The sequence below is a fragment of the Phragmites australis genome, chromosome 2, assembly GCF_958298935.1.
Source record: "Phragmites australis chromosome 2, lpPhrAust1.1, whole genome shotgun sequence".
NCBI classification, from domain to species: Eukaryota; Viridiplantae; Streptophyta; class Magnoliopsida; order Poales; family Poaceae; genus Phragmites; species Phragmites australis.
Window position 1 is genome coordinate 8,944,563 of NC_084922.1, and position 21,882 is coordinate 8,966,444.

Consider the following 21,882-nt stretch of genomic DNA (forward strand, 5'->3'; position numbering starts at 1 on the left):
AAAATTTGAAATTAAAATACAACTTGTACAAGGAGAAACAAAAAAGATAAATTTCATCAAAGGGTAAATTGACCAGATTTGAAAAAATTGAACAAAATTGAGTGAAGTTTCTGTCTGGGAGTAAAAACAGACTTAATCCGTGGGAAATTTAATGGGCAAGTGCAAATCTGGCTTTTGTATTCATGAACCCATTCTTTTTCCAAAAAAATAAAATAAAATCACGAACCCTTACATGCTGTCAAGAGAATGCATCAACTACAATTAGGGCAGATTTCCCAAGAACATAAAAACTAAAACGGCTCATCTAGCTTGAATTTCAAAAGAACAAATGTAATAGACTCTTCAAGCTCAACTCCAATTTCCGCACCTAGCAAAAGGAAAAACTTCAATCTCTGCAAGAGTTTTCGATCCAGTATGTGAAACAGCACAATGTGATGCTTGGATGCAAAGTATTTTTGGAGCTTTGAAAAAAAAAATACTACGGTTTTACAAAATACTTTAGTTTTAAAAAGTTCAGAGGTGTTTGAAGCTACAACATGCAAACATAGTATTGACAAAATTTTGTAGTTTGAAAACCATAGTGTTGATAAAACTATGATCTTTTTAGAGTTTTGGACGCTACATCCAAAACCTCTTTTTACTAAACTATGGTATTACATGTGGTTTCTAAAAGCATCTCCAATTAATTTCTAAAATTTAGCTCCCTATTCTTCTATCCAGATTACACTCCCTATTTATCAGCACACTCCAATCGACTCTCTAAATCTCACTCCTTAAATTCCACTTCCCTATATTTTATTAATGTCCTATAAATAATTTTTTTTGCAGCGACTATATTTTCAACGGTTAAATTTTGTATTGTTTAAATTTTATTTGAATTCAAATTGAATTAAAAGAAGAATATCACATGAAATTATAAAATACATATAAGTGTAGCATTATAAAGGAACTTATTTTTCATCATATAACCTAGGGCTAAAAATAATTTAAAAAATTAATTCATCAACTAAAAAGGTTATTAGTGAATTTTCCTAGATCTTTGGCATTTTTATTTGAGCGCTAACAATTGTTAGAAATTATAAGAGTGATATTTTTTTTAAAAAAATTAGTTTACATTATGCATATGATTTTTTGGATAAATCCAATTAAAATAGGTTACATATGAACTATGAAACACGTATAAAAAAAATATAATATTTTTGAAGCAATAAAAGAACACTGTTTTGAATTGAGAATGATGAGAAAAGAAATAATATCTGATTAGTACTGTTCACACGGGTCATAGGTCATAGGTCATTCTCTCGTATTTTTTTAATACCGTGCCTTTTGAAAACTACAGCCTCCAAACATGCAAGCAACACCATGTTGCCATCAGTGGCAAGTGCGTGTACACCATCCAACCTCCTGCCCCCATCATTCCAGAACCCGTCCATGTTCATCCCCGAAGGATCATTCCAAACTCCTGACGAATCCGGACGCACCCTCCAGCCTCATCGTCTTCGTCACCACTCTCACTGGCCTCTTTGTCAGACACCACGCCGCCGAACCAAAGCGAACGCTAATGGCGAGCTTCTTCCAGGACGCCCACGTCCCGCAGCAGCGCGTCGTCGAGGGCGTCGCCTTCCCTGCGGTGCTCGTCCCGAGCGGTACCCCGGCGTCCGGCGGCGTCGACGACTTCCTGGAGGCCGTGCGGTCGGAGAGGGCGTCTCGGCTGGAGCCGCTGCTGCGGGCCGCGGGGGCGCTGCTCCTGCGCGGGTTTCCCGCGCGGACCGCCGCCGACTTCGACCGCGCCGTGGAGGCCTTCGGGTACGAGGAGCTGCCGTACGTTGGCGGCGCGGCGCCGCGGACCAACGTAGTGGGCCGGGTGTTCACCGCAAACGAGTCGCCGCCCGACCAGAAGATCCCCTTCCACCACGAGATGGCGCAGGTGAACAGCAGAACAACTGAATTCAGTGCTCTTTTTAACCTGCAATAAAAAAAAAGCTGATTTCAGGAAGCGTCACAAAATGGAAAATCTATATCATAATCCTAGGACACTGAAATGGGGTTCGCTTTGGTGCTCCTCTTCAAGAAAAAGTTGCAATGAAGCAATAGCTATTAACAGTTAGGAGCAAACCTGTGCTAAGTGCCGATTTTATCAATGTTGGAGGGGCACATAATTTGAGCACTGAATATTCAAGATAGTATTTTTTTTCAGACCATTTAGTACTGTAGTTGGAGTCTTCAAAGTTGGAACCATTTAATCATAGTTCACTCTGTCAACGTGGATTAATAAGCAATTCGGTATTTATTGCACGTGCTGAAACTTCTGGATAAGTTAACCGTAGCGAGGCCAAGCTTTAGAAACAATGTCAATGTGCAGTATTTAAAAAGCACTCTAGTTTGCTTTTACCTTTTATTGTTCTGTTTAGGGTCAAATGTTACCGAGTGAAAATTTTGTTTTTGAACACATAAGCTCATTTTGGTATTTTTCCTGTAAAAAGCTTATTTTGAGATCTGTTTGGTGATCAGAACTTACTGTAAGTAATGCACTTTGATTTTAGGTTCCAACATTTCCATCCAAACTGTTCTTCTTCTGTGAAGTTGAACCGAAGAGTGGTGGAGAAACACCAATTGTGTTGAGCCATTATGTCTACAAGAGGATGAAGGAAAAATTCCCTGAATTTGTGGAGAAATTGGAGAAGGACGGATTAATATACACAAGGATCTTAGGAGAGGGTGACAACCCATCTTCTCCAATCGGTCGTGGATGGCAATCTACATTTCTCACTAAAGATAAATCCATGGCCAAGGAAAGGTAACATCATTGCATTATATCATAATTTTGTCTTGACTTCTGAACATTTAGATTTGCATTCAGAAATCTCATGTATCGTTGTATTTTATCAGATATCCGTGACAGACATGAAACATAGTACTATTTAAAGATTAGCTCTAGTAGAACTAAAGTACTTCAACGGCGCTATCAATTCTAGTCCATTCCAAAAGCTGTTCATCTTGGTCTCCGTGTCATCTTGTCATCAGTACAGCACACTGCAGAGATGCATTCATGCCATCCTTTCAATCCAAGATTATGAAATTTTGGACTTCTTTCGTATTGCCAAATCAAATGAAATGAAATTTCAGTGGGACTTTAGGCTTTTGCTGAAGTACCTTGCTGCTTCTTGCTGAATTCTTAACGCATATGTTCTTCACAGGGCTACCAAGCTTGGAATGAAGCTAGAATGGACTGACGATGGAGTTAAAACCATAATGGGTCCGATACCGGCAGTCAAGTGGGACGAAAGCCGGGGCAGGAAGATATGGTTCAACAGCATGGTTGCTGCCTACACCGGGTGGAAGGATGCTCGTAACGACCCTGTCAAGGCTGTCACGTTCGGCGATGGTTCGCCCTTGCCCGCCGATGTCATAGCCGAATGTGGGAAGATCTTGGAAGAGGAATGTGTTGCCATTCCATGGCAGCAAGGTGATATCCTCCTGATCGACAACTGGGCAGTCCTGCACTCGCGGCGGTCGTTTGAGCCTCCACGGCGCATACTTGCTTCGCTTTGTAAATGATAATATGCAAGTGTACCATGAACCAGAGGCAAAGAATAGGGCTTCAGTATATATGGGTGTATGCTGATATGCAGCTCCTTTGAACTAGGAATAATTTCACGCTGTGAGAAGAGGCTTGTACTTCCAAACAGCACGTCGTTAACAAAAGGAAGTACGGATGTATTGCTGCTATTATTTTGTGTATTGTTAGATTGTGTTTTTTACACAGTGTACTGTTAGAATGTTGGTGGTGTCTACGTGATTATTGGTCTAGTTGCTTCATGTTCTAAGACTGATCCATTTTATTCGCTGCTGTAAACTCAAGGGATTAGGTTAACGCTCGCGCGAACCCTCCGCTGCCCATTTTCTGTCACTGGACCTATCCCTCTGGCCTCTGCATGCCCTATACAGCCGCTCTATGCACTCCTCTACAGTCTCACTTTTGGATGACATTGGGTTAATTTTTTTTCTCGAGTACGTAGGAGAGATACGCATATTTGCATTAAGAGGATTAAAAGGAGCGAGTCTTACACGACCCTTGTCAGGCCACGTTCCTGCAAACACTAGAATTCGAGCTTGCACAAGGAAGTAACAACTGAATTGCCCTAATGCCGGCGCTAATTAGATAACCGAACCAAAACTGCTCAGTCGCTCCATGAGGATTGAAAGTTTCTTTGCCCTAGTGTCACACCAGCGTCCTCCTAGATGAGGCCCACCAGGGAGTCAGAAGAGTTGTGGCGGTTGTTGAAGATGATATCATTGCACGAAAGCCAAATCCACCCGCAAGTGAGGAGGATTAGGGAGTCCAGTCCTTTGCGGTGATCTTTGGCTACGCGCCCCTAGAGATCCAGCCACCAATCTAGGATAGAGAAATCCTCCTCTAGAGCATGAACACCTAGGACACGCCACCAAATCTCATGCTCCAAGGTGAAGGGCAAGAGCAAGTGATCGGTGATTTCTGGTATATGCGAGCAGTGTGTGTATGAGTCATCAGGTTGTAGTTCATGTCGTCTCCTTCGAGCCGCTGTCCATAGGCGATCATGGAGCCCCAACCAACCAAAGAATTTTACCATCGATGGCGCCCATGCTCTCCAAACCAACCTGGCTCCCCCAAATCGGACGCAACCCTGAAGCATGAGGTGATATGCCAATCTAGCTGAGTACTGACCAGAAGGAGTCCATTTCCAAATCACACAGTCTTTTCCGTCGCTTGATTGAGTCAAGTTGAGACCATAGCTGCAGGTATTGGGATAACACTGAAACGGACAGATGGCTTGTAATGTCTCGGACCCACCTTCGGTTGAGCTTGGCATCCTTAACAATTCTACTCCTCATGAGTGATGGGCGACACAGCTAAAGAGGTATGGTGCCATGGATCGGATAGAATGGCCTCCAATCCAAGCATATGTCCAAAAGAGCGTGGAGTCCCCCTTGCCAACCTCAAATTTGGTAGAAGCGTCGAAGAGCGCGATGACTTCACGCTCATGTTGCAAAGGAATAACGGCCCATGGCTTGGAGGGGTCGCAACACTAGCACCAAAGCCATCTGAGGCACAAAGCCAGGCCGACCAACAGAAGATCCTTCATCTTTGGCTGCTCGAGTTTTAAAAGCAGTTTATTATCCACATGTGGATTTTATGCAAGCTGAACTGGGTAGTAGGCCTTCTCAAACATGGCGTGCAGTCATGGAGGGGCGAGAGGTCTTGAAACAAGGTTTTTATCAGAAGGATAGGCAATGGGCTAAATACTTATGTATGGAGCCATAATTGGCTTCCACGTGACTGGATGCTTAAGCCTCTCTACCCCAAGGAATAATTTCCACCTATTTTGTTAAGTGACCTCATCGATCAAACGACAAAAACTTGGAGGAAGGATGCGCTCAACAAATATTTCCTTGACATGGATAAGGAGGCAATTTTAAATATCCCTCTTGACCAGCAAGACTCATGGGCTTGGCACTATGAACATTCTGGTTATATGAAGGAAGCACAGCAACATCGTCAATGAAGACTAAGCAACATGTACCTAAATGGATAGCTCCTCCTGAAGGTCGCTTCAAATTCAATGTTGACGGCGCGATGGCGCGATTTGGCAATAAAGGAGTTGTGGGTGTAATGTGCAGGGACAGTACAAGGAACTATGTTGATGCTAGCGCTGTTGTCATTGACGGGCTGGTTCATCCACCGTCTCTGGAAGCATTGGCTTGCAATGAAGAAATATCCTTGGCCCTAGACATGGATGTGCGCAAGTGTGTGATTGCGTCAGACTGCTTGGAAGTTATCATGAATCTTCAGAAGCGGAACCTGTGTGCGTACTCCTCCATCCTAAAGGAAATCAAAGAAATGAGTACCTTCTTTCAGGAGGTCAATTTCAAGCATGAAGGTCGAGGCTTTAACAATAAGGCTCATGTTCTTGCTTAAAGTGTTTGTAACCTGGCACCAGGGAGATATGTTTGGCTCCTTCGGCATCCAGAAATGTTTCATGTACCTCAAAACATTATGAATGAATAAGAGTCTGCCTTCCTCTCAAAAAAAATTTATCCATCATTACTCACTCTTAGGCACGCGATTAGCCGCACAAACTACAATAATCAGCAGACAGGAGAACGTAAGCATCTCGCCCCAGATGCGGAAAACTGATCTATCCAACCAAAGCCAAGTGATCGATCGATCATTAGTGCTGCCAGCGCTGTGCAGATGCCCACTCCAATCCAGAAAAATCGCGCCTCAAATCATCCGTCTCGATCGCTTTCTCTCCCTCTCTCCCTCCCGAAAGCAAAGGTGCTGGAGAAAAGATTTGTTTTTCCTTGCCTGATCGTGTTGCAGCTCCGCTAGCTGATCTAAACATCGCTTTGCCACTGTGCTATCTTCAGCTCCCTGGCGATCTGATCCGCCTACGAGGCAGCAGCTGAAAAGGGAATCCCAGGGGTAGATTAATCAAGCATCTCTGGAGCGTTCTATGGTTCAGACTAAAGATATGTAAATAGACAGGGTTTACTGGGCTGGCCCGAGTCATAATACTATAGGCATGGTTCAAATACGGTACAGTCTGAGCTGAGACGGGTCGGGTCGGCACATTACGAGGCTATGGGTCATGCCTGAACCGAGCGCGCGGCACGGCTCGGCTAGTGAGGCCGGCACGGGCATGGCCTAGCTAGACACGATCGGACTGGTACTTATGGATCCGACTATTTTCTATTTTCTATATTTTTTTAATTTTGTAACTATTTTTATCTATTATTATTATTATTATTATTTATTTTCTATATATTTTTTTTAATTTTGTAGCTATTCTTTTTTTATCAGACCGGCTGTACCGACAGACCGCTCATGTGCTGTTGGATCGCCCGTGCCTGTCATGCCCGAGCCGACCCGGCATGGCACGGTGGCTGACGGGCCGTGCCGTGGGCCGAGAGGAGTCACACAGACCGGCACGGCACGGCCCGTTGCAGTAGTTGGGCCGTTCAAACCGTGCCATAGCCGAACCATACCGAGCCGGGCCCGTATCAGATCGATCTAAGTGGCCCATTTGACCATCTATAGTTCAGACTCTGGGAGGTGACAACAAATTATTCTGGACAAAACTAGGATAAGTGGCTAGATTTATGGTTCATACTTTGGGAGATAAGTTCTTTCTTTTTTCTTCTTTAACAGTATCTTGTACTACTTACATTAGCTTGTCGACGGAGCTCGCATACGTTTCGACACAATAATATGTGCATAATATATTAAAGCTCCTTTGGAAAAGGTTCTAAATATCTAGTCGATTATCCATACTTCACAACATCTGTTAAGAAAAAATCCAGCACGTGAAATGTTACTCTTGTGAGTTTGACGTGTGAGCACATCATATCTAAAGTTGTGGACAAATTCAGTACAAGAAGGGTCCTATATGCACATCAGGAAATCACAACATTAGAAGCTCAGTTTTACTAAATAGCAAACCAATCTGATGTGGCTTTGAGGCTTTCACATATGAAATGATAAACTCGCCATGCATTGAGCGGAGGAGGGAGATGCTCTTGGAAAGAGTGGTTGTCTGCCGGCTGGTAGGGACCCGATCTCAAACGAAACCCTCCGTCCTCTCGGATGCTCTGATGACATAGTTCCGTGTCGCTATTCATAAGTGTCAATTGGTGAAGCACCATCTAAAGGACTTTCTGATCATCTTCAGAAGCATAAGGGTTAGGGACGAAGTTGTCAATGCTCAACTGCTACTCTAATGGGGTCAAAGTTTTGCTTCGCGCCATGGAGTCTAGAGATGGCATCGGCGCAAGAAGGTATCCTTCGCGTCGCCGATCGCCAAGTTCTGCTCCCCTGCCCGCCAGAAGCTTTGCTCTCTTCCCTAAGAAGGTGAAGTGTTGCTGTTTCAAGCCTCTTCAAGCGTGTTACCTTGCTCTACTCCCTTGGACTTCGATCCTATGCTTAATGAACTGGCTACTACCTCCACACTTGTAGGTTTGCATAGTCCACCTATCCCACGGTCGGCTTCACCGCCCCTCCCCCGCCTCCGATAGCCTCCCCCGTGACGTTGCCTGTCGATGGGGGATGATTAGTGATTCCATCATCCATAGGATCGAACCAGGTGAATGTGTCGGCAAGTCTGCACTCCAACGCCAACAATTTCGTGCGTGGAACTTCACCTGCTTACCTTCACGGTTGCGTGCGAGATCCAAGGGCGCGCTGCAGAGGCAGACCATGAGATAGACCAAGAAGGACGTGGTGTTGAGATCACCACCAGCGCTTGCCATGTCACCCCTGAGGTACAAACGCTGGAAGTTTTTGTTGCTTCAGTCGCCATGGCACCTTCTCCTCCACTGTGTCCAAAACCACCTGTTTCAAGTCCTCCCTTACGTGCCCCTGTACAACGCACACAGCAGACGCCTAGGCGTAGTGATAGATTTGCAAACAAACTCACTCGAGGCAAAACCACTGAGCAGCTTGCATAAGAAGTCCTTGCCAAAAAAAGCTTGCGGAGCTTTCTCTGACCAATACTAACAAATCTTTATCTGACCGCTACTTGCAACGCTTTTAGCAGCCTCTGAGCAAACCCACAATGGAGGTCATCACCATGCTGGTGGAAAAAGGGAACCACACCAAGCCCAGTAAATCCAAGAGGGTGCCCCCCTCAGAGTTGGCTTCAGTGTGATGGGAGGGACTCCGACAAGAAGGAGAAGCATCGTTTGGTCCATCATGGTTGTTTGTACCTTTGTTATGATCACCAATGTTTGTACCGCTAAGAGTATCGTACCTCACCATTTAAGTTTAGTAGTAGTGGTTTGTGTTTCAGGTGTCAAGGTCAGACTACCTTTAGGGTGTTATCAGTAGCAGTTGTTCAAGTAGCCACTAGTACCAGTTGGGCTTCTGTCAACCTACTGAGCCACAACTGGAAGATTGGGGTGAGCATCTAGACACGAAGACTGAGACAGAGGAAGGCAATCAACTATCAGTTTGTGCTTTCGTCCACTTTTGTACCTCCTCACCCCTTTAATCAGTACCCTAGTAGTGTTTGGTGTTTCTTTCATGGCTCAATTTAGTTGCAATATCTTGTGCTGGAACGTTCGGGGTTTAAACTCCCCGGCGAGAAGATCTTCTGTGCACAACATGGTGATTTCCACATTGGCTAAAATCATCTGTCTGCAAGAAACAAAACTACAAGTTTTCTCTCAACAAGACATCATAGAAATTCTAGGGGCTGATTTCGCACAATCTTATGCTTTTCTTCCGTCCTTGGGGGCCAATGCCAGCATCCTTCTTGCTTGATCTTCTAACCACTTCTCCCTTGGTATTACAACAACAGATCACACCATTTCGACTAATATAACTATGCTCAATGACAATGTAACTAGGTCATTTGCATGGTGTATGGACCACAAACAGAAGAGCAGAAGCTGCCCTTCCTTGAAGAGTTAAAGGAATCAAGCTACAGTTGCGTGACAAGTGGTTGTTTTTAGGTGATTTTAATCTAATATACAAAGTCAAAGACAAAAACAATGGCAGACTAAATCATCTATTGATGGGGAAATTCAAGCGAACTATTGATGATCTTCAAATCAGAGAGCTCCAGCTTAAAGGGAGATGTTTCACCTCGAGCAATGAACAAGATTGCCCTACGCTTACCCGTATTGACCATTGTTTCGCCACATCAGAATGGTACCTTATGTTCCCTCGAGCAGGCCTCCATGCAGTCTCTTCTGTGGCCTCTGACCATTGTACATTATTAGTCCAAGGTGAGGAAGATTCAGTGAAATTTTAGGCTTCCGTTTTGAATCGTTCTGGGTAAAGATGCTAAATTTCTTGGAGACGATTCAGGCAGCCTAGGAGCAACCGTTGAATATTAGGAATCCCTTGTTATGGCTTTGGGTCAAGCTCAATAGAACAGCCAAGGCTTTGAAGATATGGGTGCGTCGATCAATTGGAAACACCAGGTTGCGGCTGGCGATTGTGGACGAAGTTATCTTCAGGCTGGACGTGGCCCAAGAGCAGAGGCTGCTGACCTAAGATGAGAAGGAATTCAGGAAGCTTAAGAAAAAAGTGGTTGGTCTAGCGGCAATTGAACATACCCGCCTGAGACAACACTCAAGAATGACTTGGATACAGAAGGGAGACATGAATTCAAAAAATTTCCAAATTAGAGCGAATGCATGATGAAGGAAGCACTTCATTCACACTTTACAAACGGAAGAAGGGATGGCTATAAACGTGGAGCAAAAGAAGGTCTATTGGACAACAACAAACAAAGAGAACAATTGGGAGCAGCTGGGCTATCAAATGATCGATCTATCTGACCTTGAGCAACCGTTCATGGAAGATGAAATAGAGAAATCTAATAAGAATATGTGTCATGTCCCAAACTCATAATCACATGATTAAGTCTAATTATACTTTATTAGCGTCATGATTAGTTTTGAGGTAATTTATTTTGGAATGCTAGTGCAATTCATTTAAAGTCAATCGGGCGAGAGAAAGAATTTTGGAAGATAAAGTTAAAATAAACCCTTTTCTCTAACATGTGGGCCCCACATATGGCCCCACCATGCATCTCTCCTTCTCTATGGGCAGCAGCCCAACCACTCTCGTGCTCTCTCTCACACTCCTGTGCTCCTCAACCAGCCAAGGCAAGGAGCTCTCCCTCTCACTCCCCTCTCAAGCTCCCTCTCTCCTTCTCCCCCAAAATCCCACCTCAAGAGAAGGAATCGAGGTATGCATGTGGTACTCACGTGATCTTGAGCTCATGTGCTACCCATCCATCCAATTCATTTTCGTTTCCCCGAAGGATTCGAGCCAGTTTTGATGTCTTTTGGTGTTCTTGGTTGAAGCACAAGGAGCACCGGTGTTCTTCCTCTTTTAGAGCTTTTCCTCCTTAAACCGACGGTCTCTAAGCTTGGCAAAGCATCTTTGGTGAGTCTCCTAGGCTCCCATGGCATCGATGAATGTTTTGGTTGGATGAATCCCGAGTTTGAAGATTCGGTTGTAAAGTTCTTGAGTTCTTGAGCTTTGGAGCTAAAATGAGGATTTGGGTGAGTTTTGAGTTAGAAATTGTGTTGCTAGGTTGGTGAGTGAGTTATAGACTCTATAAACACTCTCAAACATGTTTTTCTTTGGTTTGGAGAAGCTCGCAAATCAAATCGGTCGAGATTTTCCACTTGAAGCAGCCTCTCTGGACAACCTGGATAATCTGGATTGACCCGGATACTTCAGGTAAACCTTGAGAAACCCCATTGAATTGCCCTCGAGAACTATGGCTATTTAGGGTGCAATTCAAGTCTAGAACCTTTTGTATAGTGTATCTGCATGTTTTGGTGGAATAGATTTAGCATGCGAGTTGAATCGGCCACGGAAAACACTTTAGAACTTAACTCGGCCAGAACTTGGATAGTTCGAATCAACCCAGAGTGTTCGACCCAATCCGAAGTATCCGAACTCGACTCGGAGGGTCCAGGTAAATAGCCAAGATCCCCACTCGGAGTCTCCCCCAGAGTGTCCGGCCCAACCCGGAGTATCTGGACTCATCCGGTGGTTCCGGGTTATTTCAAAAATAGCTAACCGAGAGCCCTCACCCAGAGATTCACTCAAAGGTTCCGGAAGCCGGGTACTCTGAGTTCAACCTGGAGTCACCGGCCTCCTGTTACTTTTTCGGCGTTGTTTAGATCGTAAGTTTCATTATTCCTCCGTATATCTTACACCTTTAGCTTTTTGTTATGCATATTTTAGCATACATTGTGCATTTCATTTATGCTCATTATTGCACTCGTTCTTCTTTAGTGAACGAAAACCAAAGCATGTCGCGATCATGCTTGAAGGAATGCCAATCTACCCGAGTTTTGTGAGTGTTGCGCGTGTAGCATAAGGGAAATTCCATAGCAGCAAGGTAAGCATCTAAGCATATTTATTCCAATATTTTGGATCTTGTATGATATGATGTGGTAAATATGCTTTATGTATGTTATGCATGAGTTCAAGTCGATGTCGGATTTATGATGGGTAGAACCTATGTTGATGCCCTAATTATCTTATATTGAATAATTATTGATCTATATCCTTGTAGCCTAGGTTTAATATGATGTCTTCTAATTTAAAATGTTATTCGTGATGCTTAGCAAGTGCTTAGGTCCTCGGTAGTAGTCAAGCGGTGAAATATCTCATTGTTCGCGAGCGTAGGCTTTAACTACCTATACAATGATCATAATGATGGGTTGATGGTGTTAGTTGGATGAGTGGGGTGGATGAGGTGAGATGTGGGTAGTGTTAGGGGAGTTTGTCCTGCCCAGATGTAGAGTTTCCCTAGGTAGGTCGGGAGAGGGACTCGAACACCGTAGACCGCTTGCATCGTTTAAGCAACGATCGTTGTTGCAGTTGGCTTTAGCACTTTTCGTGCTTACTACATGTCGTATATGGGAACAATAAGATGATTACCTTTGTAGTTGTTGGCTTTTTGTCATACGGGTCGATGGTGTCGGGTGTGAGGCCGGTTGGGGTATCCAATTTTCTCTGGGAGTAGTTTTGGATGACCCCCGCACCTATCGGCGCATGATCAAACGGTCAGAACTTACTGGAGAAGGTGGACATGAGTACCCCTTGTATGAACCTTTGTGGTTATGCAAGCTGTATGGTGCTTAAGTCGTGTAGGTAAAAGAGTACCCCTACAGTATAAAAATATTTTGAAATGTCGCGTTCTCGGTCATGAGTATGGTTCTATTCATTTATAGCAGTTGTAGAGTTATGAATGTGGTTTGGTATGGTTGAGATGGTTCATTATAGATGTTACTACAATGGTTCTTTTACGTTATGTTTAGTTGATGTTAATGAGCTAATTTGTTACTTTGGTCAAGTATAGATGCTAATACATGTTTCTGTCAAATTTTGTTTTCGTATATGAATTTACTTAACCATGTGGCCATATTCCTTCTAACACCCCAATGCATAATCCTTAAAGTCGGGCTATTATAAGTGCCCATTATAAATTAAGTCTTGCGAGTACCTTCGTACTCAGCTGCTCTATAGGTTTTACAGGTGAGGAGGAGTTATTTTTTGGCTACTTCACGCCCACCGATGCGAGTGGTGGGAATGAGTAGTGCATCCTACTCTTGGAGGTCGCGCGTTTGAGGTGAAGCCTAAGGGCATATGGCTTCACCCATCTTTGTTGTCTCCAACTTTTGTTTCCGATGCATAGTTTCTTTTGTTGGTTAGGAGTTGAGTAGGTTTTAGTCTCCTTCTAGCTCTCTTTTGCTGTAAATTGTTAATTTAGTGCATGTTTAAGAACTTGTAATATAATGTTAATTGCTCGCTCTTTCTTAAGATTTGTTATGATGTTCCATACTGAAAAGGCATGTGTTTCGGTCTTGAACACAAAACACGTGTCGGGACTACCAGAGCTGTATTTTGATTAATTGTTAAAGTCGTGATTAAGAAAATGATTGACTTAATGATTAATTAGAATACTGTTTGGATGGTTCCTCACAATATACCAAATGAGAAATCCCCGAGATCAAACAGTTTTATAGGGATTTTCTACAAGTCTTCCTGACACATTATAAAAGAGGATGTGGTTGTGGCAATACAATGTTTCCACAGCCTAAATGTTCATGATCTTGCTCTCATGAATGAGAAAACTTCCTTCTATTGCCGAAAAAGAGTGAAGCCTTGAAGGTGGCTGATTACCTTCAAATTAGCTTAATAAATAGCGTATCTAAGATTATAACGAAGCTTCTAGCAAATAGATTGGGAAAGTGACTCAAAGATATTGTGTCAATCAGCCAAAATATGTTTGTCAAGAAGCGATGCATCCATGATAATTTCATCTACGTCCAAAGCGTGACCCGAGAGCTACAAAGGTTGAAAAACCAGCTCTGTTCATCAAACTTGATATCTCGAAGCCCTTTGACTCTGTAAATTGGCCTTACCTGCTTGAAATGATGCAAACCATTGGTTTTGGCCAGAGATGGAAGAATTGAAAATCGGCGCTCCTTAGAACATCAACTTCTAGAGTTCTTCTCAACGGTCAGCCGGGGCAACAAATTCAACATGCTAGAGGCCTTTGTCAATGGGACCCCCTATCATCGATGCTTTTCATTATAGCAATAGACCCTTTGCAGCGTCTAATAGAGCTCGCGGCACAAAAAAGCATCATCAAACTGGTTCTGCCTTGTCAGGCAAGCATGAGATGCTCCCTGTACGTGGATGACGTGGCTATTTTCTCTTGTCCAAACACCTCTGATCTCACGGCTCCCAGCATGATCCTTTCAGTTTTTGAGAAATGCTCCGAGTTGGCAAAGAACATGAAAAAAACAGAGATTTACCCAATTTGATGCGAGGAAGTTCCCACGGAAACACTACTACAAAACTTTCCGGGGAAGATCTGTGAATTCCCTTGCCGTTATCTGGGACTACTGCTACACAAGAGAAGACTAACCAAATCAGAAATCCAACCGGTGATTGACAACCTAGGAAGTAGGCTGCTGGGTTGGAAAGGCAAGTTCATGTCTTTGGTGGGCAGAGAAACACTAGTTAAGACAGCCATGTCATTGCAGCCGATTTACTTCCTTACTGTGTTCCCTCTCAAAAAATGGCTAGCCAAAAGGACTGGCCACCTTAGAAGAGCATTCCTTTGGAGAGATGACAAACCAGAGAAGGTCACAGGAGGGCACTGCCTTGTGAATTGGAACACGGTTTGCATGCCAAAGACCCTTGGAGGTCTGGGCATTTTAGATTTGTAGAGTTTTGCCTATGCTCTACGGCTTACATGTGTTATGGTTTAGTTGGAAAGAAGAGGAAAGGCCTTGGACACATATGCAATTACTTTGCGATCAGATAGACCAAGATTTATTCAGTGCTTCAACGATCGTAACCCTAGGTGACAGCAACAAAACTCTTTTCTAGCAATCCAACTAGATCTATGGATAGGCTCCAAAGAACATTGCCCCGAGTATCTATGCAAAATCTAGGAGAAAGAAATAGCTAGTCTGCAATGCCCTCCCCAACCACAAATGGATTAACTGGCTCGGTCCAATAGAAACGCAATCGGAGCTTGATCAAATAGCGCTGCTCTGGGAACAACTGTAAGGAATGACCATCTCCGAAGGTTCCCAGGATTCCTTCACTTGGAGATGGACCGAAAACAGCGAGTACACGATGAAAAGTGCATTATCACATGCAATTCATAGGAAAGTTTAGAAGGTACAATATGACAAACATATGGAGAGCAAAAGCGGAACCTAAATACAAAAACTTCTCATGGATCCTTCTCCAAGACAAGACCCTAACGGGAGATAACTTGGCAACGCGTGGATGGGGTGATACTACAACCTGTCGGCTATGTGATCAAGAGGATGAAACGGTAAATCACCTGTGTAAGGATTGCTCTTTCTCTAAAGAAACTTGGCAGCAGATCACCGCCTGGTACAGTTTGGAACAGATCTCTCGGATGGACTCCTTTCAGAGAATTCGAGCATGGTGGCACCAAGCCAACAAGCATATCGACCACGATCGTAGAAAGGAGTTCGACAGTATCATTATTTATTTTTTATGGTATATTTGGAAGGAGCGCAATAGAAGGGTTCTCCAAAATCAAACTCTGCCCGCTCAAAGGGTTGCCTCCTTGATCAAAGAATCAGTTAAGGTCAGGAGAGCCGCGTGGAGGGAGCAACCTGTGGGTGCAAACGTAGAGTAATTTCCTTTCTGTTGCATGCTCCTTCCAGCCTATTTTCATTGCCTGCTGTTGGATCCCAGTCCAAGTGAGACTTCTCGTTGACGCAGTATGCTGTGACTCTCATTTTATCCCCTAATCTATGAAAAAATCAGTAGAGCTGCTGCTGTCACTTCGAGAAAAAAAAATGATAAACTCGCCATATCTCCCTCGTCCATGTATCAAGAAAATACATACAAGAAAGCCACTTTATTAACCAAATATCTAGTGCAAATTATATTTTGCAGGAAAAGGGTTCAGGAAATGTCCAAATCGATGAAACGCCACGTACGTCAATCCCTACCTTATCTACCCTGCAAAGATGTTTAGCAAAGGGCAAAATCTTGCTTGAACCACATGATCTCTCATGTATATAAATAGGCCCCATATCCATCAGTAATCTGTCACCAGTATCATTAGCACCGACTAGCAACTCGAGAAAGTTAAACACACTAGCAAAAAAAAAAAAAAACCTTCAGGAACGATGCATCACAGTTAGCTAAGATATTTGCTCTCCTCGCTCTTTCTACGAGCATCGCTACTGCAGCCATTTGTCCGCAGTATTTCCCGCCAATGATGGCGTTAGGATCCGCAAACCACCCATGCATGCAAATTTGCATGATGCAACAGGCGTTCACCACCAGCGTCTTGCCATTGGTGATCATGCAACAACAGCCTTTGGTCTCGTTGCTGCAGCAGTGTAACTGTGTTGCCATGGAGCAGGTGATGCTGCTGCTGCTGCAGCAGCAGCAGCGTATGAGGATGATGACAATGCAGCTGCCATACATGTTCATCCCGGTGACCATAGCGACCCGCACCGCCTACTTCCAGCCGTTCCTCGCTTGTGGTGCCTGTTGCTAGATAATCTGTGTTGTACTCCAATTGTAAGTTTCACATGCCATCGCATGTGATTCGCCAAAATAAAGAGGAGTATCTAATAAGATAATATCTATAACCTATTAACATCCATCTGTGTTCGGTATTTTTCTATGTCGTACAATTGATAACCTTAAATTCTCGATCCTAAATACAAACACAGGATGCATTAGAACAAGTGCATACTATAAAATGCACATGACGCTACCTAGATCGGTTTCTTCGTCTCGGGCGATCAAACAATGTCGCTCTGCTACAACGCTAATATGTGAACTACAAGGTCGATAGGAAAGAGCGCTGGCTGGGAATAGAGCGGGTCGCGACGAACCAACATTGGACTAAATTTTGCATGTTTGGCTGGTAAATGAGTCTCTAAGTTGTTGATGAAAAGAAGGCTGCACCCAGGATTTTAGCAAAGAATGAAAGAAATAGAAACATAGCAGGTTTGCATATCTAACGCAGCTCCAACAGTTAGTCAACAGTTAGCTACTTCCTCTCGTCATAAATATATGTTTTTTTAATAAGAGATGATCTTCAGTGTATAGCTTTGATTATTATTATTTTATTAAAATATATTTATAAAATCTATTGAACTTGTGATATTATGAAAGTATTTTTCAAAATAATGTACACATATGACTTTAAGGTTTTCAAACTAAATATTTTTAAAAAATTATTAGTTAGAGTTTAACAATTTTGACCAATTTTTTTTCAAAATAACATGTATTTATAATCGAATGGACAAGTATTATTTGCCACTCGTCTAACACATAGCATAAAAGGTAATCTCTTTTGTAGTCTGGCTCTAGCACACTTAACATGGGTCCCACATATCATCATCTATTATATTATTATTTAAGATGAAAAATGAGTCATCATGTTCGCTCTTAAAATCATGAAATTATTATATTAATAAAAAAATCTAGACTACTCATTGTTATGAACATCTAATAGTCTAAATTAAACTAAAAGCCTATATCAAACGGTCTAGAGAGAATGGAGGAAAATTTCTGGGGACGCTGCTCACTGCCTGTATATGTAGCACATGAAAGATATGAAAGGCTAATTAATTAATTAAGGGTATACTTGTGAGTAAATTATGAGACTAATAGCCTATTAATTTGTATCAAGCTATACAAAAGCCTAAAGGGAAGTAATGAACTGCTATAAGATAAAAGATCTATCCGTTAGTTATCTGAGATTCAGAGCTGGTTTGCTTTGAACTCTGTTATATGTTTCTGAATAATATATTTGTTTGCACGAAACAAGTGAATATGACAGAATGAGTTACGAATGCTGAACATGCCTTTGCAACTACGAATTGATTTTATTGTTGGGGATGTGCAACATAACATAGGTAGTATTTTTATTTGTGCTCGAAAAATATAGACTCCAACATTTTCATACTAATAATGATAAAAAAAAGAATGATTTGGTATGCCTTGATCCTGCATCAATGCCACGGAATAAGTCTTCTTCACTAGCGATGACTAGGGTGATGTTGGGCTAAGGTCTCATTTGGTAGAGTTCTGTGAGCTGATTTCGCGCTGGAATCGTTCCCAGCGCTATCAAACGGGTTGGTCGGGGAGTGATTCCGCGCGGAAATCACTTCTCGTTTTGTATAGCGAGGTGGGAGATGAAAAAACTAGTTTTCACCTGATTCTCCTCGATTTCAACACAATATTCTCTCGGGAATCACTTCCACCACTAGCATACCAAACGATTTTACAAATAGAATCACTTCTATCACAGAATCATTTCCACCCTACTTTCACCATAGAATCACTCTCACCATAGAATCAGAGCTCTACCAAACGGCCCCTAAAAATGCATAATTGAAAAAACGTAGGAATACGAAAAACACATGAATATGATAGGATGTTGGGTGAAAAATTAAGATTTTTTTTTTTGAAGTTGGTGTTTTGATGAGTACCCAAAAAACACACGAATCTACTCGAACCTACGAGAAGAGAAAAATAGACCGAAGTGTATTCTTTTTTCATATACTTTTCCTGTAAAATCGAGTACAAAGAACAATTTCTTATGTTATTCCATTCCCGTGAACCAAACGGATGAACAGTGAGTGCAAAGGAAAAATTCCTACTTCTATAGTTCTCTTACGTTTTTTTCTCAAGCCAAAGGGTCCTTAGGGTTCTGAAAGGGCACAATGCAGCAAAATTGGGGTGATGAACAACAGAAGGTAAGGGAGACAAACAATTATCAGGGGCAAGCGATGCCGATTCATAAAGCTAGGAATCATCAAACGAAAACATGGTGTCCAGTCGAGCCACTGTGCCCAAGGCACGCGAAGCACGGTTGAATAGTCTCCCACGTGAATCCATTCCTGTCGCCGCAACAGCAACCATCCGCGAGAGCTCTTTGCTAAAAGAGTTTGCAGCAAGGATACTACTTTTCCCTGTGGCGGCCGCAGCTGCTGCTGGCAACCAAGGCTAGTGCTCCGTCCTGTGTGAACCCGTGGCGCCCACCGAGGCCGGGAGCCGATTGGATCGGAGACTGTACGCTGGCGAAGGAATAGTGCTCGCCATTTGGTGCCTGATAAGATCGATGGGGACAGGGCAATATCGCCACCGGTTGGCCAGGGAGTCCAGCCGGGCTAAAGCGGCAACGAATTGCGGCATGTGGTGCATTGCATTGCGTACCACACTGCACACTACTCGTTATCCGAAAACGTGCGGGGTCTCAGATTCTCGGAGGAGAAACCAACCGTGCAGCTGCCACAGACGAAGGGAGCCACCACCACACGGGTCACTGTTCCGGCCGGTGCTCAGCTCAGTGAAGTTGCTCACCAACCGCCTCCTTTCCTTTCTCGGTGCCCTCATCCTGCTCTTCTCCATGGGAGCCTAGCTTCCCATTGCGTTTTCATACTGCCGACTAGTGACGCGCGAGATCAGGCGCCGTGGACCGTGGCGTGACCAGTCATTCCGTAATGCTCTATCCATATATATCTTCCAAACCATATGCGCCCAAAGCATTTTGCGTGTTCTAGAGGAGGAAATGGGTTCGCGTTCAAGTAGACCAAACAAGCGCGTGAGCTGTAGGTAGGCGGAGTGCTCTGAGCAGACATGGCCAACTGAGCCGGTACGGCTGCTAGGCATGTTAGTAAAATAGGTCGTATCGTGTCGTCGGTTCACGTGTTGAGCCTTACTTCTAAACATGATTTACTTATGATCGTGTCAGGTTAGATAGGTCTATAGTACGACAGGTCTGATGTGTTTTTTTCGTTAGCACGATCAAAATTAGCAAATCATGAAAAATTGAGATCGCTGGAAATCAAACCGGAGATCTCATATATCTAGATTAGGTACACTACTATTACGCTACATAATTATATTGGTATTAGAACTAAATAAAATATTAAAATATTAAAAAATACAAAAACTTAAAAGATCCGTACCATACCGACCGGACGTACTGTGGCTATAGCCCAGAGTATCATATGCCGTCCAATCCATTTATTATCGTGTCGTGGCTCTACTGGACCGAAATAGCCATGTCTTGTGGCGACATGGCTTTAGCTCCCTTGGCCAGCTTTAGCTCTGAGGAGAAGCCGAGCTTAAACTAGTTTCCAAGACATGATGTACAGCAGTACCAGCAGCTGCAGCACATGGCTTCTTGGAGGCTTCGCCAAAAGTGGCCATCATCAGTTCATCACGGCAAGCTATCTCAGGAGCGCCGAGCGCTTTCTTCTTTTCGGCTTCTATCGGAAGCCAAATTTAAGAGTCTACCAGGATATCACCGAAACAAGGAAAAAAAGACTCAAGGCCGGGGAGACCTCACCACCAGTGAGACAACAGAACTGACACAAAGCTCACCCATGATCAAACTACCTGAGAAACACTCCAAGCCAAATAAGCAGTCCAGATTACATCTCCACAATAGACAAGATGTGAGAAAGTGAAGCCTCCAGGAATTTCCTATCCTCCAAAGTGAGCAGGATCTTCCATTTCATTATCTTGCAGGTTTTTAATCTTCATTCTGAGCATGACCTTTTCTTGAATTGGAACCCCATCCTTAGAAGCTCTGGTATTGAACCTAGTTGGCAACATATTTCTTTTACATTTCTTCCTGATTTTCTTGGCAACAGGGGGATAGACCAACCTTGGTCATGAGCCCCTATCTTGCCTTCCTCTTCTCAGAAAAAATGTCTTCAGACTGAGTGTTATCTTTCAGATCCAAAAGATCCTCATCACCGTCAGCATTAAATTTGTTTACACTCTGGGAGGTACAAAGTTGGAGCCCTTGTGTCTGATCACCAGGGTTATTAGGGCTTGTTTGTTTCAGTTAGAGATTCTGAAAAGCAGCTTATAAAAGCTGGATTGTGAAAAGCTTTTAGGTTGTAGATTCTAAAAAACTTTGATGAACAGTTTAGTAAAATGGACTTTCACAATCTATCAAAAGCTGAGAAAAACCTGCTTCTCAGATTCCCACAATCCAACCAGCAGATTTTAAAAAGCTATTGTTTTAGCTTCGGATTGTAAAAGCTAAAAGCCACAATCCGAAGCTGAAATAAACAGGGCCTTAGATACTTGCCCGACTTCTAACACCCCAAGCTTCTCAGATTAGAGGTTCAGCTTAGGCCATTTCGCAGCATCCATCAGATATGGACCCTCCAAGCTGTGCACCACAAAATGATCCCCAGGAATTGTAGTCTGAGAAGCAACATCCACCTTATAGACTTCTTGGTTAGTAGGGATGTCCAATCTTGTTTGGTCAATATCACCATCCACAAACAATTGTCTATTTTGTATAAGATTGAACAAAACACACCCCTCATCTCCAAGCACCTGCCCACCTTTAACTCCTGAGTTAACACTTTTCAAAACACCCATCATGGGTACCTCAATATCACATTTCTCAATAAACTTTTCAAACTCTGTGAAAGCTAAAATATTCCCCTCTCTAGGGTCAAAAGCAGTAATTGGGGTCACCTCTTCAGCAATGACTGGGTTACCAGCATTTAAAACATCATGATATTTTCTAATGTTGGATAAATTTTCACTTTTAGACTCCTTCTCCTGCCATGACATTACCCCTCTTTTATGACTTCTTTCCTCCGGCGCGATGAACTGATGGATGTTATATGGATGGAGCTGCAGAAAGCTGCTTTCTCGATCGGCAGTTCCCTTGATTATTGCATTGCCTATCTTTCTATTGCTGCCATTTGCAAAAATAATTCGGGCCTCTTTGAAATGCGGAATTTTTTCTAGGATCGTATGCTGCACAAAATTTCTGTTCTCAGGAACCAACTCTCAGTGTTATTATCCGA

At 43.1% G+C, this 21,882-nt stretch overlaps 1 protein-coding gene across 1 annotated transcript; it reads left to right on the plus strand.

Moving 5' to 3' along the window:
* Positions 1-1,387: 1,387 nt before the first annotated feature.
* On the plus strand, positions 1,388-3,729 carry LOC133898345 (clavaminate synthase-like protein At3g21360). The gene is made up of 3 exons (XM_062339016.1): positions 1,388-1,927; positions 2,544-2,797; positions 3,198-3,729. Exons 1-3 carry the CDS (start codon positions 1,562-1,564, stop codon positions 3,556-3,558), a joined length of 981 nt encoding a protein of 326 aa, XP_062195000.1. The 5' UTR covers positions 1,388-1,561; the 3' UTR covers positions 3,559-3,729.
* Positions 3,730-21,882: the final 18,153 nt, after the last annotated feature.